Source organism: Oratosquilla oratoria, chromosome 23 (assembly GCF_046742065.1).
Source record: "Oratosquilla oratoria isolate Oo_2021 chromosome 23, ASM4674206v1, whole genome shotgun sequence".
Taxonomy (NCBI): Eukaryota; Metazoa; Arthropoda; class Malacostraca; order Stomatopoda; family Squillidae; genus Oratosquilla; species Oratosquilla oratoria.
Window position 1 is genome coordinate 48,282,035 of NC_134799.1, and position 19,383 is coordinate 48,301,417.

Here is a 19,383-nt window from a genome sequence, read left to right on the forward strand (position 1 = left end):
TTAACGCTGCTGTTGGGGGCCAATGCAGAGGGCGACTACAAACTCAAGCCAGCACTTGTGTATCACTCAGAGAATCCTCGAGCCCTCAAGGTAAGAGTTGTAAAACTAACCTTATTCCATGTTACCATTTTCTATGCAAAAGATTGTGCGAATGAATTTTTTAGACCGTATAAAATCTTACGTTTCTTTTTTTTTGGCCAGGGTTACGACAAGGCCTTTCTGCCAGTGTACTGGTACGCCAACTCGAAGGGCTGGATGACTGGGACAGTGTTTGGCGATTATTTCAAGAATAAACTGCACAGGGAGCTGGAGGTGTATTGCAACAAAGAAAACATCCCCTTCAAGATCTTGTTGATTGTGGACAACGCGCCAAGTCACCCAGCATACCTGGCCGATATCAGCAACAACATCAAGATCGTGTTTTTACCGCCAAACACGACCTCGCTCATCCAGCCTTGTGACCAAGGGATAATCTCGACATTCAAGGCGTATTATCTACGTTCAACATTGGCGAACCTTGTGAAAGTGACGGAGCAACAAAACATCTCAGTCCGTGATTATTGGCGGCAGTTCACGGTAAAAGATGCTCTAACCTTCATCAAGGATTCGTGGAGTGAAGTGCCAACATCATGCTGCAATGGAGTCTGGAAAAAATTGTGTCCTCAATTCGTCCACGACTTCAAAGGATACAGCATAGACGACAATGTAGCCAAGGCCAACGTTAAAAGTCTGCGTCTAGCACAGCAAGTTGGCTTCGAGGATTTGGAAGAGGAGGACATCGACAACTTGCTTCAGTCTCACACACAAGAGCTCTCCAATGAAGATTTGTTTGACATCGAGAAAGAGAGAGTGAAAATGATGGAGGAGAAAGAGGAAGCAGCAGCAGCATCACCAGGACCACAGCGAGCCCTCACAGCTGCCAACTTGTCTGAGTGTATGGACTCGTTGATGCATGCAATGAGGGTCATAGAGGAGAATGATCCTAATGTCGAGAGGAGCAGCACCATCATACGACGTGTGATGGAGAACATGGCTTGCTATAATGCTATGTTAAAAGAAAAACAACAAAAGACAAAACAACAGCCGATCACAAACTTCTTCCGACAACGCACACCAAGTCAGCTAACCAGCGAATCGGAGACAGGCACCGAATCGGAGATGGACGCTCCTGATGACCCTGCCGCCCCTGCCTCACCACAAACATCACACACACACACCGAGTCCGATATAGCGCGCAGTGACACGTCAGGGGGTGAAGCCTAGTTAGGAATCTACAATAGTACACAGCGAGCGGTGAGTGTTGTGTTGTTGTCAGTATGGAAACGTGTGAGAGCAACATCTCAGCTTGCGGGATGGTTTCCTGACCCATGATTTTTTTCATTGTCCAAGGGTAATTTTATTTTCATAAAAGTAAAATAAAAATGAATGTAGAAAAAAACTTGAAAGAAATTTATTCATCCTTGAATCGCAATCAGCTGCCGCTACAACAACAACAACAGCGTGCAGATCAGCAGAGGGACGCTACTTATCAAGGCGTAAAGGCCAATTAACCCGTGATCCCATATGTGGTGGTAAATCAACAACAACAAGGCAGGTCAGAGGTTATATGCTTAGCTCGTGGCTCAGCTGCAGGAAGGATTATGGTATTGGAAACACTTGTAACAGCAAAGTAGTGAGTTTAATTCCTCACATTACGCGAAATTCACATTACGCGCTGCCTTTTGGAACGCATCTAGCGCGTAAAGTGAGGACTACCTGTATTTATTGTAGTTGTACCTGCGTGACCTCCATACTCTGTAAACTGGCTTCATCACATTTTCTATGGTTATCAAAATTCACAGGTGAAAGAGAGAACGATCGATACAGCCATGACTATATTTTTTATAATGCGAGTATTATGACGCAACATCGTATGTCTGGCAGCTAATGCTGCCCGCAAGACTTTGGCCCAGAGTGAAGTGATTAAACAGTTTCAACTGCCAATCCACTATAACTGTTTTCTCCTTTGTCAGACACTGCATAACACCCATCTATCTCAGGTGATTTACCAACATCTCTCACCTTTCTCTATAGCCCTATCATTTTCTCCTCCCAGCACAGTCATTTTCCTAGCATCTCCCACTGCAACAATCAACACCTAATCTCTTCCACGTTCAACAAATCCTTGCAATACATTACCTATTTTCCCTTTAATAATTTTATTTCCATTAACATGTGGAGGGAGTGAACATGAGGGGACGTCCTAGGATGAGATAGATGGATGGGGTGAAGGGGGCTTTGGGGAAGAGGGGAATGTCTGTTGAGGAAGGACGGGAGAGAACAGAAGACAGGGGTGAATGGAGAATGGTTGTATATGGATGATGTTGTGTGCATGAGGTGGAATGGGTGGGGGGATGGGGGGTGAGATAGTATGTGTGAGCAAAATTTGATGCAGCCCGAAGGGATTTCTCCCTGTCTTCTCCTTTTATGCAATGGGGGGGACGGAGAGGGGGGTCGCCGATTTAATGAAGCGGCCTTGCTGTGGATGTGCTGTGTCTTGTGACACTGCTTCTGACCCAGGGCAGTGAACAAAGTGCAGGGATGACCCGTCATCCAGGAGGTGCTAAGATAAGAGGGAGGGTGGAGGGGTGTGGAGTGTATTTAGGGATGGAATGGGTGGAAATGATTTTATGCCTTTTCCTTTTTGGCCACCTCCCTTGTAAGGGGGAAAAAGCCTAGGTATATGTATGTAACATCTCTCTGCACCCTTTGCCTTTTCCCTCTATACCTGACTCACCCATCACTCAATTCACTTTCAAAACATCTTTTTATTCTTTTTCAAAATTCTCTATCAAACTCCTACCTAAACTTTACATCAACTCTCTTTGCATTTTGCTTTTCCTCTTTTTTTTCTGTACCTCTCACATGCTTCCCTAGTTCTATTTTGCTACTAACCCTCATAAGCTTTTTCTTCTCTTCCACCAGTCTTCACCTCTTCATACCTCCCATTTGTCCTATCCTATCCTTCTTGTCTCACATACCATCTTTGCACACTTCTTCCTTAAAACATACCCATACTTCTACTCCCTACCTCTCTCACCTCCCCCCGAATTTCCCTTAGTTTCTTCTGATATTATTTCTCATTACCCTTCTAATTTAATTTGTTTACCCCCAGTATTTCTATACCTCCCTCCCTTTTGCTCTTAATTTCCCTTTTACCAAATAATGATGTAACAAACCCCTATTCCCTCCCCTGAAAACATTTACATCCAGAACTATTCAAATCCTCCCTCTGGGTACCACATGGTCCATTAATTCCTTTTCAACCATCCTCTGCTCAGCACCTTATCCCATGTATAATTATGCTTGTCCCTCTTCTTAAACACTGTTAAGCATTATCAACTCCCTTTTTAGGCATCTCTAACATCACCTCCATTATAGTTTTTCCCTGACATCCTGAACTCCCCAACTACTCCATCTACTGGCTAATCTACTCTAGCACCGAGATCTCAACACTGCTACAGTTACATTCCTCCCAAAACCCTCTACAACTCACTTATATGAATCCCAAAGTCTTCCCTCTCCTCTTCTCACTATCAGAACTGTGTTTACTCTCATTCCAAATAATAATGGCATTGTACACTATGACTTTTGGATGGAAATCACATTACCAGTTGAATTTAAAATGGAGGACATTTTCTTATCCACATACCAACCAACTAAAAAATATTTCTAATCTAAAACAATAAGTTATGTGACCTACAGATTGCACAACTCATACAACTCATGACTAAGAATATTAGATATCAATAACTCACGTACCTGGTCAGTGAGAACCCCAGACCGATTTGCTTCATTACTGCTCTTGCTTGGTTTCAACTCATCTCTTGGTACAATGTCAATCAAAAAATCAAATTGGTCGTATTTAGTAATGGCCATTGCTATATCATTTCTCTGAAATAAGATAAGCGTTGATGAGGAAAAATAGTTATGATTATTATTAAAAGGATTCCAAACTAACGCACTAAGTACTAGTAGACACTGGGAAGATTTCAACAGACATTAACCCCTTCCATACGGTGCCGCACACGTAGGCGTCATGGACTTAGATCTCGGTGGCAGCAGCCAATGCCAGCCGTACGACGTGTCGTAATAATACTCTCATCATAAAATATAGTCACCGCTTATATCGATCGTTCTCTCTTCACCCGTGAATTTTGATAACCATAGAAAATGCGATTACAAAAGAATTAGAAAGAATGTCATTATGGAGGGGCGACTACAATAAATATAATCAAGACGCCGATATGGCAGCCTCGCGAATACACTCGCTCCCCATGACGCCTACGTGTGCGGCACCGTATGGAAGGGGTTAAAGAATACAGTACTAAAACATTTTTTTGAAAAATAAGTATAAGCGTGTATCTATATCAATGGCATTTTTCCCTTCATATTGGGGGTGGCAAGTCAAATTATGTTATGACATTTCCACAGAGAAATGCATATATATATAAATATATATATAAATATATATATATATGTATATATTTATATATATATATTTATATATATATATATTTATATATATATATATTTATATATATATATATACATATATATATATATATACATATATATATATATATATATATGTATATACAGTATATATATATATATATATATTTCTGGGGCACAGGTTTTCTCTAAGGCAATTCTGGTTGAAATCAACTGCACTAGTTGCTTTAACAATCTTCAAGACTGTATTCTTTAATCTGGAGAATACTTTCTTATTAGCAACTGAGAGGGACTGGAAGTAGTCATTCATGACTCTCAAAAGAATATATGCAGTGTATGCCAACTGGTATATTTTTTCATAGTAATAGTATTAAACAACTATTGACTCCACCGAAACTATAGTTTTTCGCCTCGTCGTGAGGCGTCTTCAGGGTGAGGACTGCTTTGTAGGCTGCTCTGCTATATTGAAGGTCTTCTAACGAATAATGACCACTGGTTGGATGGGCTGGCTTATAAGGCTCAGCCTGCCTAGCTCAGATGGAATACTGGCCTCTCATTGGCTGAGAGGGGCAGTATGAGATTTTGCCCCGGAGCCACAACATGAAGCCTCCTCTACAGAAACTGCTAGACCAAACGGAAATTCTTCACAAGGAGTCTGCCTTCAGGAAGCTGCAGATTGCAGAAGCAGTATCTATTACTTGCCAGCGCCCTACCATCAACATACAGCAAGCTGCCGATTTTATTCCCCCTTCCGCGCGCCCTGTAAAGAATAACCTCCTCCAGGAACAACAAGCCCTTAGACAGCAGCAGCCCCGCGAACAAATGAAACATGTCCAGCTAGTTAATCAGCGCCTAGGACCGGTAACCAGAGCAGCAGCAACTCAGGCCAGAGCTTCTAGACAAAATCCCACCCCCTTGACTCCTGGACAAAATCCCACCCTCTTGACTCCCAGACAAACTCCCACCCTCTTGACTCCCAGACAAAATCCCATCCTCTTGGCTCCCAGACAAAATCCCACCCCCTTGGCTCCGGGACAAAATCCCACCCCCTTGGCTCCGGGACAAAATCTCATACTGCCCCTCTCAGCCAATGAGAGGCCAGTATTCCATCTGAGCTAGGCAGGCTGAGCCTTATAAGCCAGCCCATCCAACCAGCGGTCATTATTCGTTGGAAGACCTTCAATTTAGCAGAGCATCCTACAAAGCAGTCCTCACCCTGAAGACGCCTCACGACGAGGCGAAAATCTATAGTTTCGGTGGAGTCAATAGTTGTTCAATACTATTACTATGCAAAAATATACCAGTTGGCATACACTGCGTATATTCTTTTGAGAGTCATGAATGACTACTTCCAGTCCCTCTCAGTTGCTAATAAGAAAGTATTCTCCAGATTAAAGAATACAGTCTTGAAGATTGTTAAAGCAACTAGTGCAGTTGATTTCAACCAGAATATATATATATATATATATATATATATATATATACCAATGTTTTTTCCTCTTTAAAAATGAGAAAAGAAAAAAGAAAAAAAAAAAAAAAAAAAAAAAAGGAGGGGAGGCATAAAATCCACTCCCACCCATTCCATCCCCACAGACTCCACTCCCATTCACCCTCCTCCCTTCCTCTTTTCTTGGCTCCTCCTGGATGATGTGTCTTCCCTGCATCTTGCCCACTGCCCTGGGTCAGAAGCAATGTAGCAAGACACATCACACTCAGAGCAAAGTTGCTTCACTTAACTGGCAACCCACCCCCTCTCTGTTACCTCATGCAGAAAAAATAAAGACTGAGAGAAATCCCTTCAGGCTACGTAAAAATATTCACACATACTCCCTCACCCCCTCATCTCCCACCCACTCCCTTCCATGCATCACAGCATCATCCATACACAACCATTCTCCATTCACCCCTATCTTCTCCATTCCTCTCTTTCCCAATGCCCCCTTTACCTCATCCACCCATCTCATCCTTGGTCACTCCTTCCACACCTCTTTTACTAATCTTTCTTCATTCATTCTTTCCATGTGTCCAAACCATCCCAATATTCTTTCATCAACCCTACTTAACAATTCCCTTTCCACCCCCAACTCTCCTCACATCCTTTCTCACTCTATCCAGCCTAGTAACCCCTTCTATACATCTCAGGCATTTCATCTCAAACACATTTTAACTTTTTCTCTCTTCTTCTCTTATGTTTCCTGTTTCTGCCCCATACAGTACTGCCAGCACAATCACTCCTTCATACAACTTTCTCTTAACATCCATTACCAAATGTCTATTTCTCATTACACTTTTTAGTCCCCCAATGAGTTTACTTGCTTCTTTCAATCTACAGTCTACTCCACCTCCATTCCTCCCTTTCCTATTATATTCGCACCCAAGTATCCAAAACTATCCACTTCCTCCAGTCTCTCTCCCTTAATACTCACTACCAAATTCCTGCCATACTCTCTCCTTGTACATCTCATCACCTTATTTTCATCCACATTTATCTTTAACTTCCTTTGCACACCTTCCCCAACTGTCACTGACTTCCTCAATCCCTCCTCTGATCCTGCTACAAGCGTAGAGTCGTCAGCAAACAACAACTGGCTTATCTCCCACTTTTCTCCATTTTCTATAATCATCTCCAATCCCCAGCCCATTACCCTTGTTTACCTTTCACACCACCCCATCCATGTATAAATTAAGCAGCCAAGGCAATATAATACATCCCACCTTTACCCCAAACCACTCATTCTCTCCATTTCCAATTCTAACACAGGCTCTACCACTCTCATAAAAACTCTTGACTGCTCTATCAGCTTTACTCCTATCCTATATTTGCAATACCTCCCACAGTGCCTTTCTGTCTACCCTGTCATAAAGCTTTTCCAGATCCATAAAGCGACCCCCTATCATCTCTGTCCCCTCATGCAACTCTCTACAACCCACTCCCTTCCATCTGTCACATGCATAATACTTTTGTATGTATATATATATATATATATATATATATATACACATGTGTATATATATATATATATGTGTACATATATATATATACACACACACACACCCTGTCTGGGGTATTGGATGCATGGTATTATGCCAAGTAGCATGCAGCTGATACTTTAGGGTCTATATGGAGTGCCCCTATGGACCAGAGCCACACATCATTTTGTCTCTATAAAGAAATGATGATGCTTTATTATACTACAACTGTTCCTCCATTATGCTGTTACTGTTACTGTTCTGTAACATTTCTCTGAATATTCCTTTTCTCATTTCCCCAAACCCTGTGGTGGGGGAAAAAAATACTGCCACCAAGTCTCTCTACTCAAGTTGTATGGACTAGGCATCCTTCTCCCTGTATCCAATCAGTACCCTATGGTTTGGGTCTTTTATTGTACGTGGATGTGGTACAGATGCGAGTAAATGGGAAGAGATAGGCAGTATGCTTGTGAAAAGAAAAATGGGTGTGTTGGCAATGAGTGAAACTAAGTTGAGAGGGAGGGGTGAGTTTGAGTTTGGCAGTGTAGTTGGGAGGATTTAAGGAGTGGCTATATTAGTAAGTGAAGAGATAGGTAAGCATGTGGTAGAGTGGAAGTAGGTTTCTTCAAGGTTAATGTGGATGAAGGTGAAACTGGGAAGGGGAATGTGGGTTTTTGTTAGTGCATATGGGCCTGGTAGTGAGAAGAATGTAGAGGAAAGGGAGGCTTTCTGGACATATTTAAACGAGTGAATTGACGGAATAAGGAGAAATGTCAATGTAATGGTATTGGGAGACCTTAATGCTAGGGTAGGAAATGAACCAAGAGACAGAGTGGTTAGGAAGTGTGGAGTTCCAGGAAAAATCGTAGTGGAGAAATGATGGTGGAGATAAATAGAGTTGATCATAGCAAATACAGTGTTTAGGAAGAAATTCAAGAATAAGTACACATGGGAGAGGGTGGTGGATGGAAGGGTGGTAGATAGATCATTCATGGACTATATAGTGGTAACCAGGAGTAAAGTAGGAAGAGTTAAGGATGTACTGTACATGTTCTAAGAGGGAGAGAGTGGGGGGATATTAGATAATTTTTTTGGAAGGTAAGTTGAGAGTGGAGATTTGATGGAGAAAGAGGAAAAGGACAAAAGGTAGGGAGGTGCTTAGAAGCAGCTGAGAGGGGAGTGGGAAGGAGTGAGGGATAGAGTAGAACTAGAAGTGGAGGAGGAATGGGGATAGTTCAAGGAGGGAGTCACAAGATGTGCAAGGATGGTTTGTGGAACAAGGAGGACAGGAAAAAATAGAAGGAAGGGTAGTGAGTGGTGGGATGAGGAAGCAAAGAAGGCTCTAGAAGAGAGGAAGTGAGCTTCCACAGATTGGTTACAAAATAGGGCAAGAGAATCATATGAAAGCTACAAAGAAAAGAGTAAAGCATAAGATAAAGGAGGCAAAAAGGAGAGCAGATGTGAAATGGGGTAAGAGCGTGGCAGAAAATTGATGTTTTGGAAAGAAATTAAGAGAAGAGGTGAATCAAGTAGAGAAGAAAAGGTAAAACATGCAGATGGAGATGATAATGGAAGAGAGGGCAGTAAGAGGAAGATGGGCAGAGTATCTTAGGGAGTTGCTAATGTGAAGGAGGATAAGGAAGGAAAGCTAGTTGCAGTGGGAAGTGCTAATAAAATGACAGTGATGAGTGAGGAAAGTGGAGAAATGGGGAAAGATGAGGTGAGGGCAGTTGTTAAGATGATGAGAGCATGTAAGGCACCTGGGTTGGATGGGTGTCATGCAGAATATCTAAAAAAAGGAGGTACAGTGATGGTGAACTGGCTGGTGAGGTTATCTAATATTTGTTTATGAAAGGACAGAGTGCAGGAGGACTGGAGGAGTGCCTGTATAGTACCACTTTACAAGAGAAAAGGGTACAAGTGTGAGTGTAGTAGTTTCAGAGGGATCAATTTGTTAAGTGTAGCAGGCTTATGGAAGAGTCTTGATTGAGAGGATTAGGAGAGGAACAGAGGGAGTAATTGGTGAGGAACAGTGTGGGTTTAGGACAGGTAGAGGTTGCATGGATCAGATTTTTGTGGTAAGACAGATATGTGAGAAAGCTTTAGGAAAAGGTAAGGATGTTTTTTTTGGGGGGCTTTTATGGATTTGGAAAAGGCTTATGATAGGGTGGACAGGAAGGCACTATGGGAGGTATTGCAGATATATGGGATAGGAGGAAAGTTGTTATGAGCAGTCAAGAGTTTTTATGAGAAGTAGAGCTTGTGTTAGGATTAGAGATGGAGAGAGTGAGTGGTTTGAGGAGAAGGTGGGACTTCATCAGGGATGTGTTATGTCATCTCGGCTGTTCAATTTATACATGGATGGGATGGTGCGAGAGGTAAATGCAAGGGTAGTCAGTAAGGGATTGGAGATGATTAAAGAAAATGGAGAAAAGTGGGAGATAAGCCAGTTGTTACTTGCTGATCACACTGCACTCGTAACAAGATCAGTGGAGGGATTGATGAAGTTTGGGAGAGTGTGCGAAAGGAGGAAGTTGAAGATAATTGTGGGTAAAAATAAAGTACTGAGATGCACAAGGGGAGGAAGTGGCAGCAGGCTGGAAGTGAGTATTAAGGGAGAGTGACTGGAGGAAGAGATGGGTGTGGAGGAGGAATGGGGATGGTTCAAGGAGGGAGTCTTAAAGTGTGCAAGGATGGTGTGTGGAACAAGAAGGACAGGGGGAAATAGAAGAAAGGGTAGTGAATGGTGGGATGAGGAAACAAAGAAGGTTGTAGAAGAGAAGAAGCGAGCATTCACAGATTGGTTACAAAAGAGGACAGGGGAGTCATATGAGACGTACAAAGAAAAGAAAAGAGAAGTAAAGCAAAAGGTAAAGGAGGCAAAGAGGAGAGCAGATGTGAAATGGGGTAGGAGTATGACAGAAAATTTTGAAAGTAATAAAAAGATGTTTTGGAAAGAAATTAAGAGAGGAAGAGGAGGCGAATCAAGTAGGGAAGAAAAGGTAAAAGGTACAGATGGAGAGTTGATAATGGAAGAGATGGCAGTGAGGGGAAGATGGGCAGAATATTTTAGGGAGTTGCTAAATGTGAAGGAGGATAGGGAAGGAAAGATAGCTGCAGTGGGAAATACGAAGAAAATGAGAGTGATGAGTGAGGAGAACGGAGGAGAAATAAGGAAGGATGAGGTGAAGGCAGTTGTAAAGATGATGAAAGCAGGTAAGGCACCTGGTCTGGATGGATGTCATGCAGAATGTCTGAAAAAGGGAGGTTCAGTGATGGTGGACTGGTTGGTGAGATTATTTAATGTTTGCTGGAGAGAGGGTAAAGTACCGGAGGACTGGAGTAGTGCCTGTATAGTTCCTCTTTACAAGGGAAAAGGGGACAAGTGTGAATGTAGTAATTTCAGAGGGATTAGCCTGTTGAGTGTAGTAGGGAAGGCTTATGGGAGAATCTTAATTGAGAGGATTAGGAGAGGAACAGAAGGAGTAATTGGTGAGGAACAGTGTGGATTTAGGACGGGTAGAGGTTGTGTAGATCAGATCTTTGTGGTAAGACAGATATGTGAGAAAGCTATAGGAAAGGGGAAGGATGTCTTTTGGGCTTTTATGGATCTGGAAAAGGCCTATGATAGGGTAGACAGAAAGGCACTGTGGGAGGTTATGCAGATTTATGGGATAGGAGGAAAGCTTTTGGGAGCTGTCAAGAGTTTTTATGTGAGTAGTAGAGCATGTGTTAGGATTGGAAATGGAGAGAGTGAGTGGTTTGAAGTAAAAGTGGGACTTCGTCAAGGATGCGTTATGTCGCCCTGGCTGTTCAACTTATACATGGATGGGGTGGTGCGAGAGGTAAATGCTAGGGTAGTGAGTCAGGGATTGGAGATGGTTAAAGAAAATGGAGAAAAGTGGGAGGTGAGCCAGCTGTTGTTTGCTGACGACACTGCGCTTGTGGCAGGGTCAGAGGAGGGATTGAGGAAGCTGGTGGCAGAGTTTGGGAGAGTATGTGATAGAAGAAAGCTAAAGATAAATGTGGGTAAAAGTAAGGTGATGAGATGTACAAGGGGTGAAAGTGGCAGTAGACTGGAAGTGAACATTAAGGGAGAGCGACTGGAGGAAGTGGATAGTTTTAGATACTTGGGTGCAAGTGTAGCAGGAAAAGGTGGAGTGAAGGTGGAGGTAGAATGTAGATTGAGAGAAGCGAGTAAATGCCTTGGTGGTTTAAAGAGTGTAATGAGAAACAGACATTTGGGAATGGATGCGAAGAGGAGACTGTATGAAGGAGTGATTGTGCCAACAGCACTGTATGGGGCAGAAACGTGGAACATAAGAGAAGAAGAGAGAAGGAGTTTGAATGTGTTTGAGATGAGGTGTCTGAGAAGTATGGTGGGGGTTACTAGGCTAGATAGAGTGAGAAATGAGGAGGTGAGGAGGAGAACAGGGGTGAAAAAGGATTTGGGAGAGAGGGTTGATGAAAGAATATTAGGATGGTTTGGACACATGGAAAGAATGAGTGACGAAAGACTAGTAAAAGAGGTATGGAAGGCAGATGTGGAGGGAGTGAACATGAGGGGACGTCCTAGGATGAGGTGGATGGATGGGGTGAAGGGGGCTTTGGGGAAGAGGGGAATGTCTGTTGAGGAAGGAAGGGAGAGGACGGAAGACAGAGGTGAGTGGAGAATGGTTGTATATGGATGATGTTGTGACGACATGAGGAGGAATAGGTGGGGGGTGGGGGGTGGGGTAGTATGTGTGAGTAAATTTTGACGCAGCCCGAAGGGATTTCTCCCCGTCCTCTCCTTATATGCAAAGGGGGACGGAGAGGGGGGGTCGCCGATTAAATGAAGCGGCCTTGCTGTGGATGTACTGTGTCTTGCGACACTGCTTCTGACCCAGGGCGGTGGGCAGGGTTCAGGGATGACCCGTCATCCAGGAGGTGCTCAGATGAGAGGAAGGGTGGGAGGGGTGTGGAGTGTATTTAGGGATGAAATGGGTGGGAGTGTTTTTATGCCTTTCCTTTTGTGACTACCTCCCTTGGAAGGGGGAAAAAGCCTTGGTATATGTATGTATGTATGAATACAGCAGGAATGGAGGCGAGGAGTTGGAGATAGAATGTAGGGAGAAGCAAGTAAATGCCTTGGGGTATTAAAAAGTGCAATGAGAAATAGATATTTGAGAATGGGTGCTAAGAGGAGATTGTATGAAGGAGTGATTATGGCAACAGCACTGTATGGGGCAGAAACATGGAACATAAGAAAGGAAAAGAGGAGTTTGAATGTGTTTGAGATGAGGTGCCTGAGAATTACGTTAGGGGTTACTTGGCTGGACAGAGTGAGAAACAAGGTGAGGAGGAGAACAGAGGTGGAAAGGGAGTTGGGAGATAGGGTTGATGAAAGAGCATTGGGATGGTTTGGACACATGGAAAGAATGAGTGAAGAAAGATTAGTAAAAGAGGTGTGGAAGGCAGAAGTGGAAGGAGTGAACATGAGGGTGTGGTGTGACCTAGGAAGAGATGGATGGATGGGGTAAAAGGGGCATTGGGAAAGAGGGGAATGTCTGTTGAGGGAGGATGTAAGAAGACAGAAAATATGGGTGAATGGAGAGTGGTTGTGTATGGATGATGCTGTGATGCATGAGGGCGAGTGGGTGGGAGATGGGGGGTGAGGGAGTGTGTGTGGAAAATAAACTTACACAGCCTGAAGGGATTTCTCTCCGGTCTTCTCCATTTCTGCATAAAGGGACAGAGAGGGGGGGTTGCTGATTTAATGACGCAGCCTTGCTGTGGATGTGCTGTCTTGTGACACTGCTTCTGACCCAGGGCAGTGGGTGAAATGCAGGGATGACCAGTCATCCCGAAAGAGCCAAGATAAGAGGGAGGGAGTGGGGGTGGATGGGAGTGGAGATGTGGGGATGGAATGGGTGGGAGTGGTTTTAATGCCTTTTTTTTTTTTTTTTACTACCTCCCTTGTAAGGGGAGAAAAGCTTTTGGTATTTATCAAGTTATATCATACAGGAAAGGAGCTATACTCGTGGTGACCCATTTTTGTATCTTTCAGCATCAAGTTTTTTCTTAAAATCTTAAATAGTGTTTGCACACATTGTTTATCTAGATTATTCCAGATATTCAGCACTCTGAGTGGGAAGCTATTTTTTTTTCAGATCTCTTGGATTGGACAGATGGAAAAAATGAGTGAAGAAAGATTAGTAAAAGAGGTGTGGAAGGCAGAGGTGGAAGGAGTGAATATGTGGGGGCGTCCTATGATGAGATGGATGGACGGGGTAAAAGGGGCATTACGAAAGAGAGGAATGTCTGTTGAGGAAGGACGGGAGAGGACAGAAGTTAGGGGTGAATGGAGAAGGGTTGTGTATGGATGATGCTGTGATGCATGAGGGGTGGGGGATGGGGGTGATGGAGTATGTATAAGAAATAAATTGACACAGCCTGAAGGGATTTCTCCCAGTCTTCTCCTTTTCTGCACGAGGGGACGGAGAGGGGGGTCACCAAATTAATGAAGCGACCTTGCTGTGGATGTGCTGTGTCTTGCGACACTGCTTCTGACCCAAGGCAGTGGACAAGGTGCAGGGATGACCCGTCATCCAGGAGGTGCCAGGATGTGAAGGAGGGAAGACAGTGGAGGGGAGTGGAGTATGTAGGGGATGGAATGGGTGGCTACCTCCCATGTAAGGGGGGAAAAAGCTTTGTTATATGTATGTTCTATATTTATCCTTTGAGTTTTGTTTTGTCTCCTCTTGTTTTTCCATTGTCACTTTTTAGTAAATCATTCCTATCAAGGATTTCCATTCCTTTCATGATTCTATAGTCAGTAGATCACCCCCTTTCTCTTCTCTGCTCCAGTGTTGGTAGTTCCAATTTGGATAATCTTTGTTCGTATGTTAATTTGGAAAGTGGCAGTGCTAATTTTGTCATTGCTCTCTGTATTCTTTCTAATTTCTTTATATTCTTTTTAGTACTGGGTGTCCATGGTGTCGCTGCGTATTCCAGTTTTGGTCATAATAATGTCACTAATATTTTTAAAATAGTTTCTTCATCCAAATAGTCAAATGCCACTTTCATTGACCTTAATAGGTTGAAGGTTTCTCCAACTATTTTGTTGATATGTTTGTCTGGTGTCATGTCTTTGCTGATTATTAATCCAAGATCTCTTTCAGAGTTCACTTTTTTTATTTCTTCTTCACCAATTTTATAATTTTTTCAAATTCTGTTTTTACTTTGTCCAAACTCCATTATACTACAGTTCTTGATACTGAAGTTCACTTCCCACTTTTGAGTCAATTTCCAGATTTTTTCCAGGTCTGATTGTAATGATTCACAATCCTCTTCTGTTTTTACTTTCTTTAGTATTTTTGCGTCATCTGCAAAGAAATTCATATAACACTCCACTCCTTCATTCATGTCATTTATATATATATATATATATATATATATTTATATACACACACACACATACATATAAAACAGAAGACAACATTCTACAGACCAATCTCATTACTATCCACCATACCTAGGCTGACGGAAAGATTGATTGCAGAAAGAAATATAATAAGTCTGCCCCTCTTCCCAAACCAACATGAATTCAAGGGTCACTCCATCAGCAAACTTTTCACACTTTATGCAAGTGCTGAAGAAATCAAGAAAACACTACTAAAACAAAGTCATTGTAAAAATAGGCATAAACAAGGCATTTGATAAAGTTCCTTGATAAATTCTCCCCTCTCTCAAAAACACTTCAAGACCAACCACTATGTACACTACTCCATCAAACCCTTCCAGAAATTAGCTCTACAGAAAAATCACTTCAAAAAGAAGGAAGAACCACACTGGCACAACAGTGTCCAGGTTACCATACAACACGGAGACAATACCAACATAGAATAGGCCCAGCTACAGAAACGAACTTCTCCAGATGCAATCATAACACAGAAGATACCAAACACTTTATCTTACACAGCACAAAATTTCTTGAGTGATTTATGGGTCAATATGGTGGCTGTTGCTGGTTACCTGGAGACCATGGGTCAACAGATTTGATTATCTGTTAGTCTTATTATATACTTGATCTGTTCTTTATTATTCTAGAGTACAGGGTACACTCTCCTTTTTGGCATCTAGAGTACAGGGTACACTCTCCTTTTTGGCAACTCTATCAAACACCTGCAATATACTGCACTTTTATAAAATATTTACATGGGTAGCTATATTTAGATCTAATCCCTGTGAAATGTCTTCTTATCTGGTAACTAATTTGTTCTTCAGCCATCTTTAAAAATACCTGTAATGTTCTTCTTTTGTTGTCTTCTGTGTGAATCCAAGCTCTCAACGTCAATTCTGTGATAAAAATTTCTGCTGCTTTGCTAAACAAAACTGGTGCTTCAGCACTAATCATCTTGACATCATCATCCAGTTTCATTATACGTTTTATTCTTGCTAGTGGGAGTTCTTGCTGTCGCAAGTCATTCTGTGGGTAGAAAATACAAAGATTACACAAGAAATACTTTGCCACTATCAATTATGATACCTGACCCCTTTCACCTATATAGCAATAGGTCATAAAGGGGCATTCCTGACCCACTACCTTTTCATTTACCTCTCTCACCACCCCATCCATGTATAAATTGAACAGCCAAGGCAACATAACACATCCCTGGTGAAGTCCCGTCTTTACCTCAAACCACTCACTCTCCATTTCCCATTCTAACACAAGATCTATTACTTTCGTAAAAACTCAACTGCTCTTAACAGGTTTCCTCCAATCCCATATATCTGCAATACCACCCAGTGCCTTCATGTCTACCCTGTCATGAGTCTCTTCCAAATCCATAAAGGCCCAAAAAACATCCTTACCATTTCCTATAGCTTTCTCACATATCTGTCTTACAACATAACATTCTATGCAAGCCCTACCTGTCCTAAACCCACTGTTCCTCACCAATTACTCCCTCTGTTCTTCTCCTAATCCTCTCAATCAAAACCCTCCCATAAGCTTTCCCAGCTACAATTAACCACTTCACTCCGGGCCAAAATCTCGCGGGCAGCATTAGCTGCATCATAAAAAATAGTCACCACTTATATCAATCGTTCTCTCCTTCACCCGTGAATTTTGATAACCAAAGAAAATGTGATGAAGCCAGTTTAGAGAGTATGTCAGTTACGCAGGGACAACTACAATAAATATAATCAAGACGCCGATATGGCAGCCTCGCGTATCCACTTGCTCCTCATGCCGCCTACGTAGGCGGCACCATATGGAAGAGGTTAACTGATCCCTCTGAAACTACTACACTCTCACTTGTCCCCTTTTTCCTTGTAAATTGGAACTATACAGGCACTCATCCAGTCATCCAGCACTCTACCCTCTCTTAAACAAACATTGTATAACCTCACCAGCCAGACCACCATCATTGTACCTCTTTTTTGAAGACAGTGCCTAAATGTATTTATATACATACATATATCAAAGGCCTTTTCTCCCTTACAAGGGAAGTAGCCAAAAAACAAAGGCAATAAATCCACTCCTATCCAACCCCACTTCCTCCCTCTTACCTTGGCTCCTCATGGATGATGGGTCATCCCTGTATCCTGCCCAATGCCCTCGGTCAGAAGTAGTGTCATAAGACACAGTACATCCAGAGCAAGGCCGCTTCATTAAATTGGCAGCCCACCCTCTCCATTCCCTCGTGCAGAAATGGAGATGGGGAGAAATCCCTTCACGCTGTGTCAATTTATATTTCACACATACTCCCTCACCCCCCATCCACTACCCCTCATGCATCACAACATCATCCATACACAACCATTCTCTATTTGCTCCTATCTTCTGTCCTTCCTCAACAGACACTTCCTTCTTTCCCAATGCCCCTTTTACCCCATCCATCTATCTCATCCTTGGTTGACCCCTCATGTGTACTCCTTCCACACCTCTTTTACAAATCTTTCTTCACTCATTCTTTCTATGTGTCCAAACCATCTCAATACTCTTTCATCAACCCTATCTCCCAATTCCCTTTCCACCTCCGTTCTCCTCCTCACCTCCATGTTTCTCACTATCCAATCTAGTAACCCCTATCATACTTCTTAGGCACCTCATCTCAAACACATTCAATCTCCTCCTCTCTTATGTTTCATGTCCCTGCCCCATACAGTACTGTTGGCACAATCACTCCTTCACACACGTCGTCGCACTCGCACGCCGTCGTCGCCGTCACCAAGAAGAAGGGGATTTACGACGAAAAACGAAACCTGGTTTGTATTGTAAGGGTGGGGAGTGATCGTGAGTGTCCGAAATGATATCTCTGCAGTGCTAGTCAATTGTATTATCATGGAATTAGCAAAAATAAAAGAAAACGACTCGAGAGACAGTCACGAAACAGAGCCATCTAGTGTCAGACGATCGAACCGCAATGTAAACAAATCCACGTGCGACGAAGACGACTTCACAGGATTTAACAAATATGAAAGTCGATTATTAAAGATAGAGAAAGATATGAACAAAACTAGGACTCGGTGGGAGAATGAAATTATGGACTTAAGGGGGTACGCGACACCTGGAGGTCATTTTCTAAAATATTTAGAGTAGAGCTGAAACTTCTCAGGTAAATAGGTATCCATATTGCCTACATTTTAGGTGAAGCAGAATGATGTATGTACATATGTACACATGTACGTATACCAGTAGCAACATTTAAAAGTGCACAGCACCATAATACGTGGACCAATTTGTTTTATATTTTGGCTATGATTAGTCAGTAGGCACACCTAGGGCCGGTCATTGAGTAATTGAACAATTTCCTTTATACTTTTGCATACAGGCATTTCAATTTTAATGTCTGGCAAAAATCGTGAAAAATACAATTTTTTTGCTCGTTTCCATTATTACTCCGAACTCTTTCATCCTATTCAAAATATTCGAACGATCGGCCCTAGCAGTTACTAAAAGTAATATTCCCTGTAAGTTTCATCTAAATTTGATGTATATTAGATTTTTTATGATTAAAAAAAAGTAGAAAAATATCGAACGGAGATATGGCAACTTGAAATATGAATATATCTGTAACTTGCTTATAGTTTCACCAATTTGACTGATTTTTTCATGGCTTAATTCTTATTATATAATAAGTACAGTAAAAATTATCAACATATTTTAATTATAAGTACTTTAAATACTGAAAAACTAAAGTATAAGTATGTCACAGTAGTGACGACGCACAGACGACATCATCATATAATTTGCTTTTTTGCACCTTTGGCGGTTTCTTCATTTGAAACCTCTCTGCTGGGGGTCTTCAGGGTATCTAAATCATTGGAGAGAGGTTTATTTTCCAGTAGTGGGCGCCTTCTCTTTCCTCATCAGATTCCCCTCGCCAATCTATGTTGGTAGGGCACCCCCTCCAGCATCATATGATGTCCCTTCTTCTTTCTTCTTCCTGTATAGCCTTGATCTTTTTCCTCTTGCTTTCTTCTTTGGATTTAATCTTCCTCTTTGAATTGTTTAGTCTAATGTTGTCCTTTACCTCTGTCACCGTCACAGAGGTGCAGGTGAGGGCGGTGGTGGAGTGAGAGGTGGTGAGATCTTTAGTCGTCTTTGACTGCTTGCCATCTTTAACGCTGTTTTTTGTCATTGTGATGTTCTTTTGTTCCTTTTGCTACCCATGATGACTGTACTAAAGAGTAATATGTACTAGCTAAAGTAATAGATTGCAATGAGAGCTCATGAGACATGCGTACTTCCCTTTTCAGAGCTAGCCGGGAACTAACGTTTAGTTTCGCACAAAGTTGGCGAAATATTCTCCCTCCACCTTCCTCCCTTCCCCTCCAAAATCGTATTGGCCGTTGATACACTGGGCGAGTGTAAATTCAATCAAATTTCAACGTTATTCGCTGCGCCTGAAGGTCCTAAGTGGCACGCCT

General features: G+C 42.3%; 1 protein-coding gene across 4 annotated transcripts in view; it reads right to left on the reverse strand.

Annotated features, from left to right (window-relative positions):
- The window catches only part of Nf-YC (nuclear factor Y-box C), a 77,735-nt gene that overhangs the window by 41,848 nt on the left and 16,504 nt on the right, over positions 1-19,383 (reverse strand). For all 4 annotated transcript variants that reach the window (XM_076207105.1, XM_076207103.1, XM_076207102.1 and 1 more), the window contains 2 exons: positions 15,749-15,934; positions 3,802-3,933 (listed from right to left, as the gene is read on the reverse strand). In XM_076207105.1, coding sequence (XP_076063220.1) covers positions 3,802-3,933; positions 15,749-15,934 — 318 coding nt within the window. The remainder of the gene's footprint in view (positions 1-3,801; positions 3,934-15,748; positions 15,935-19,383) is intronic.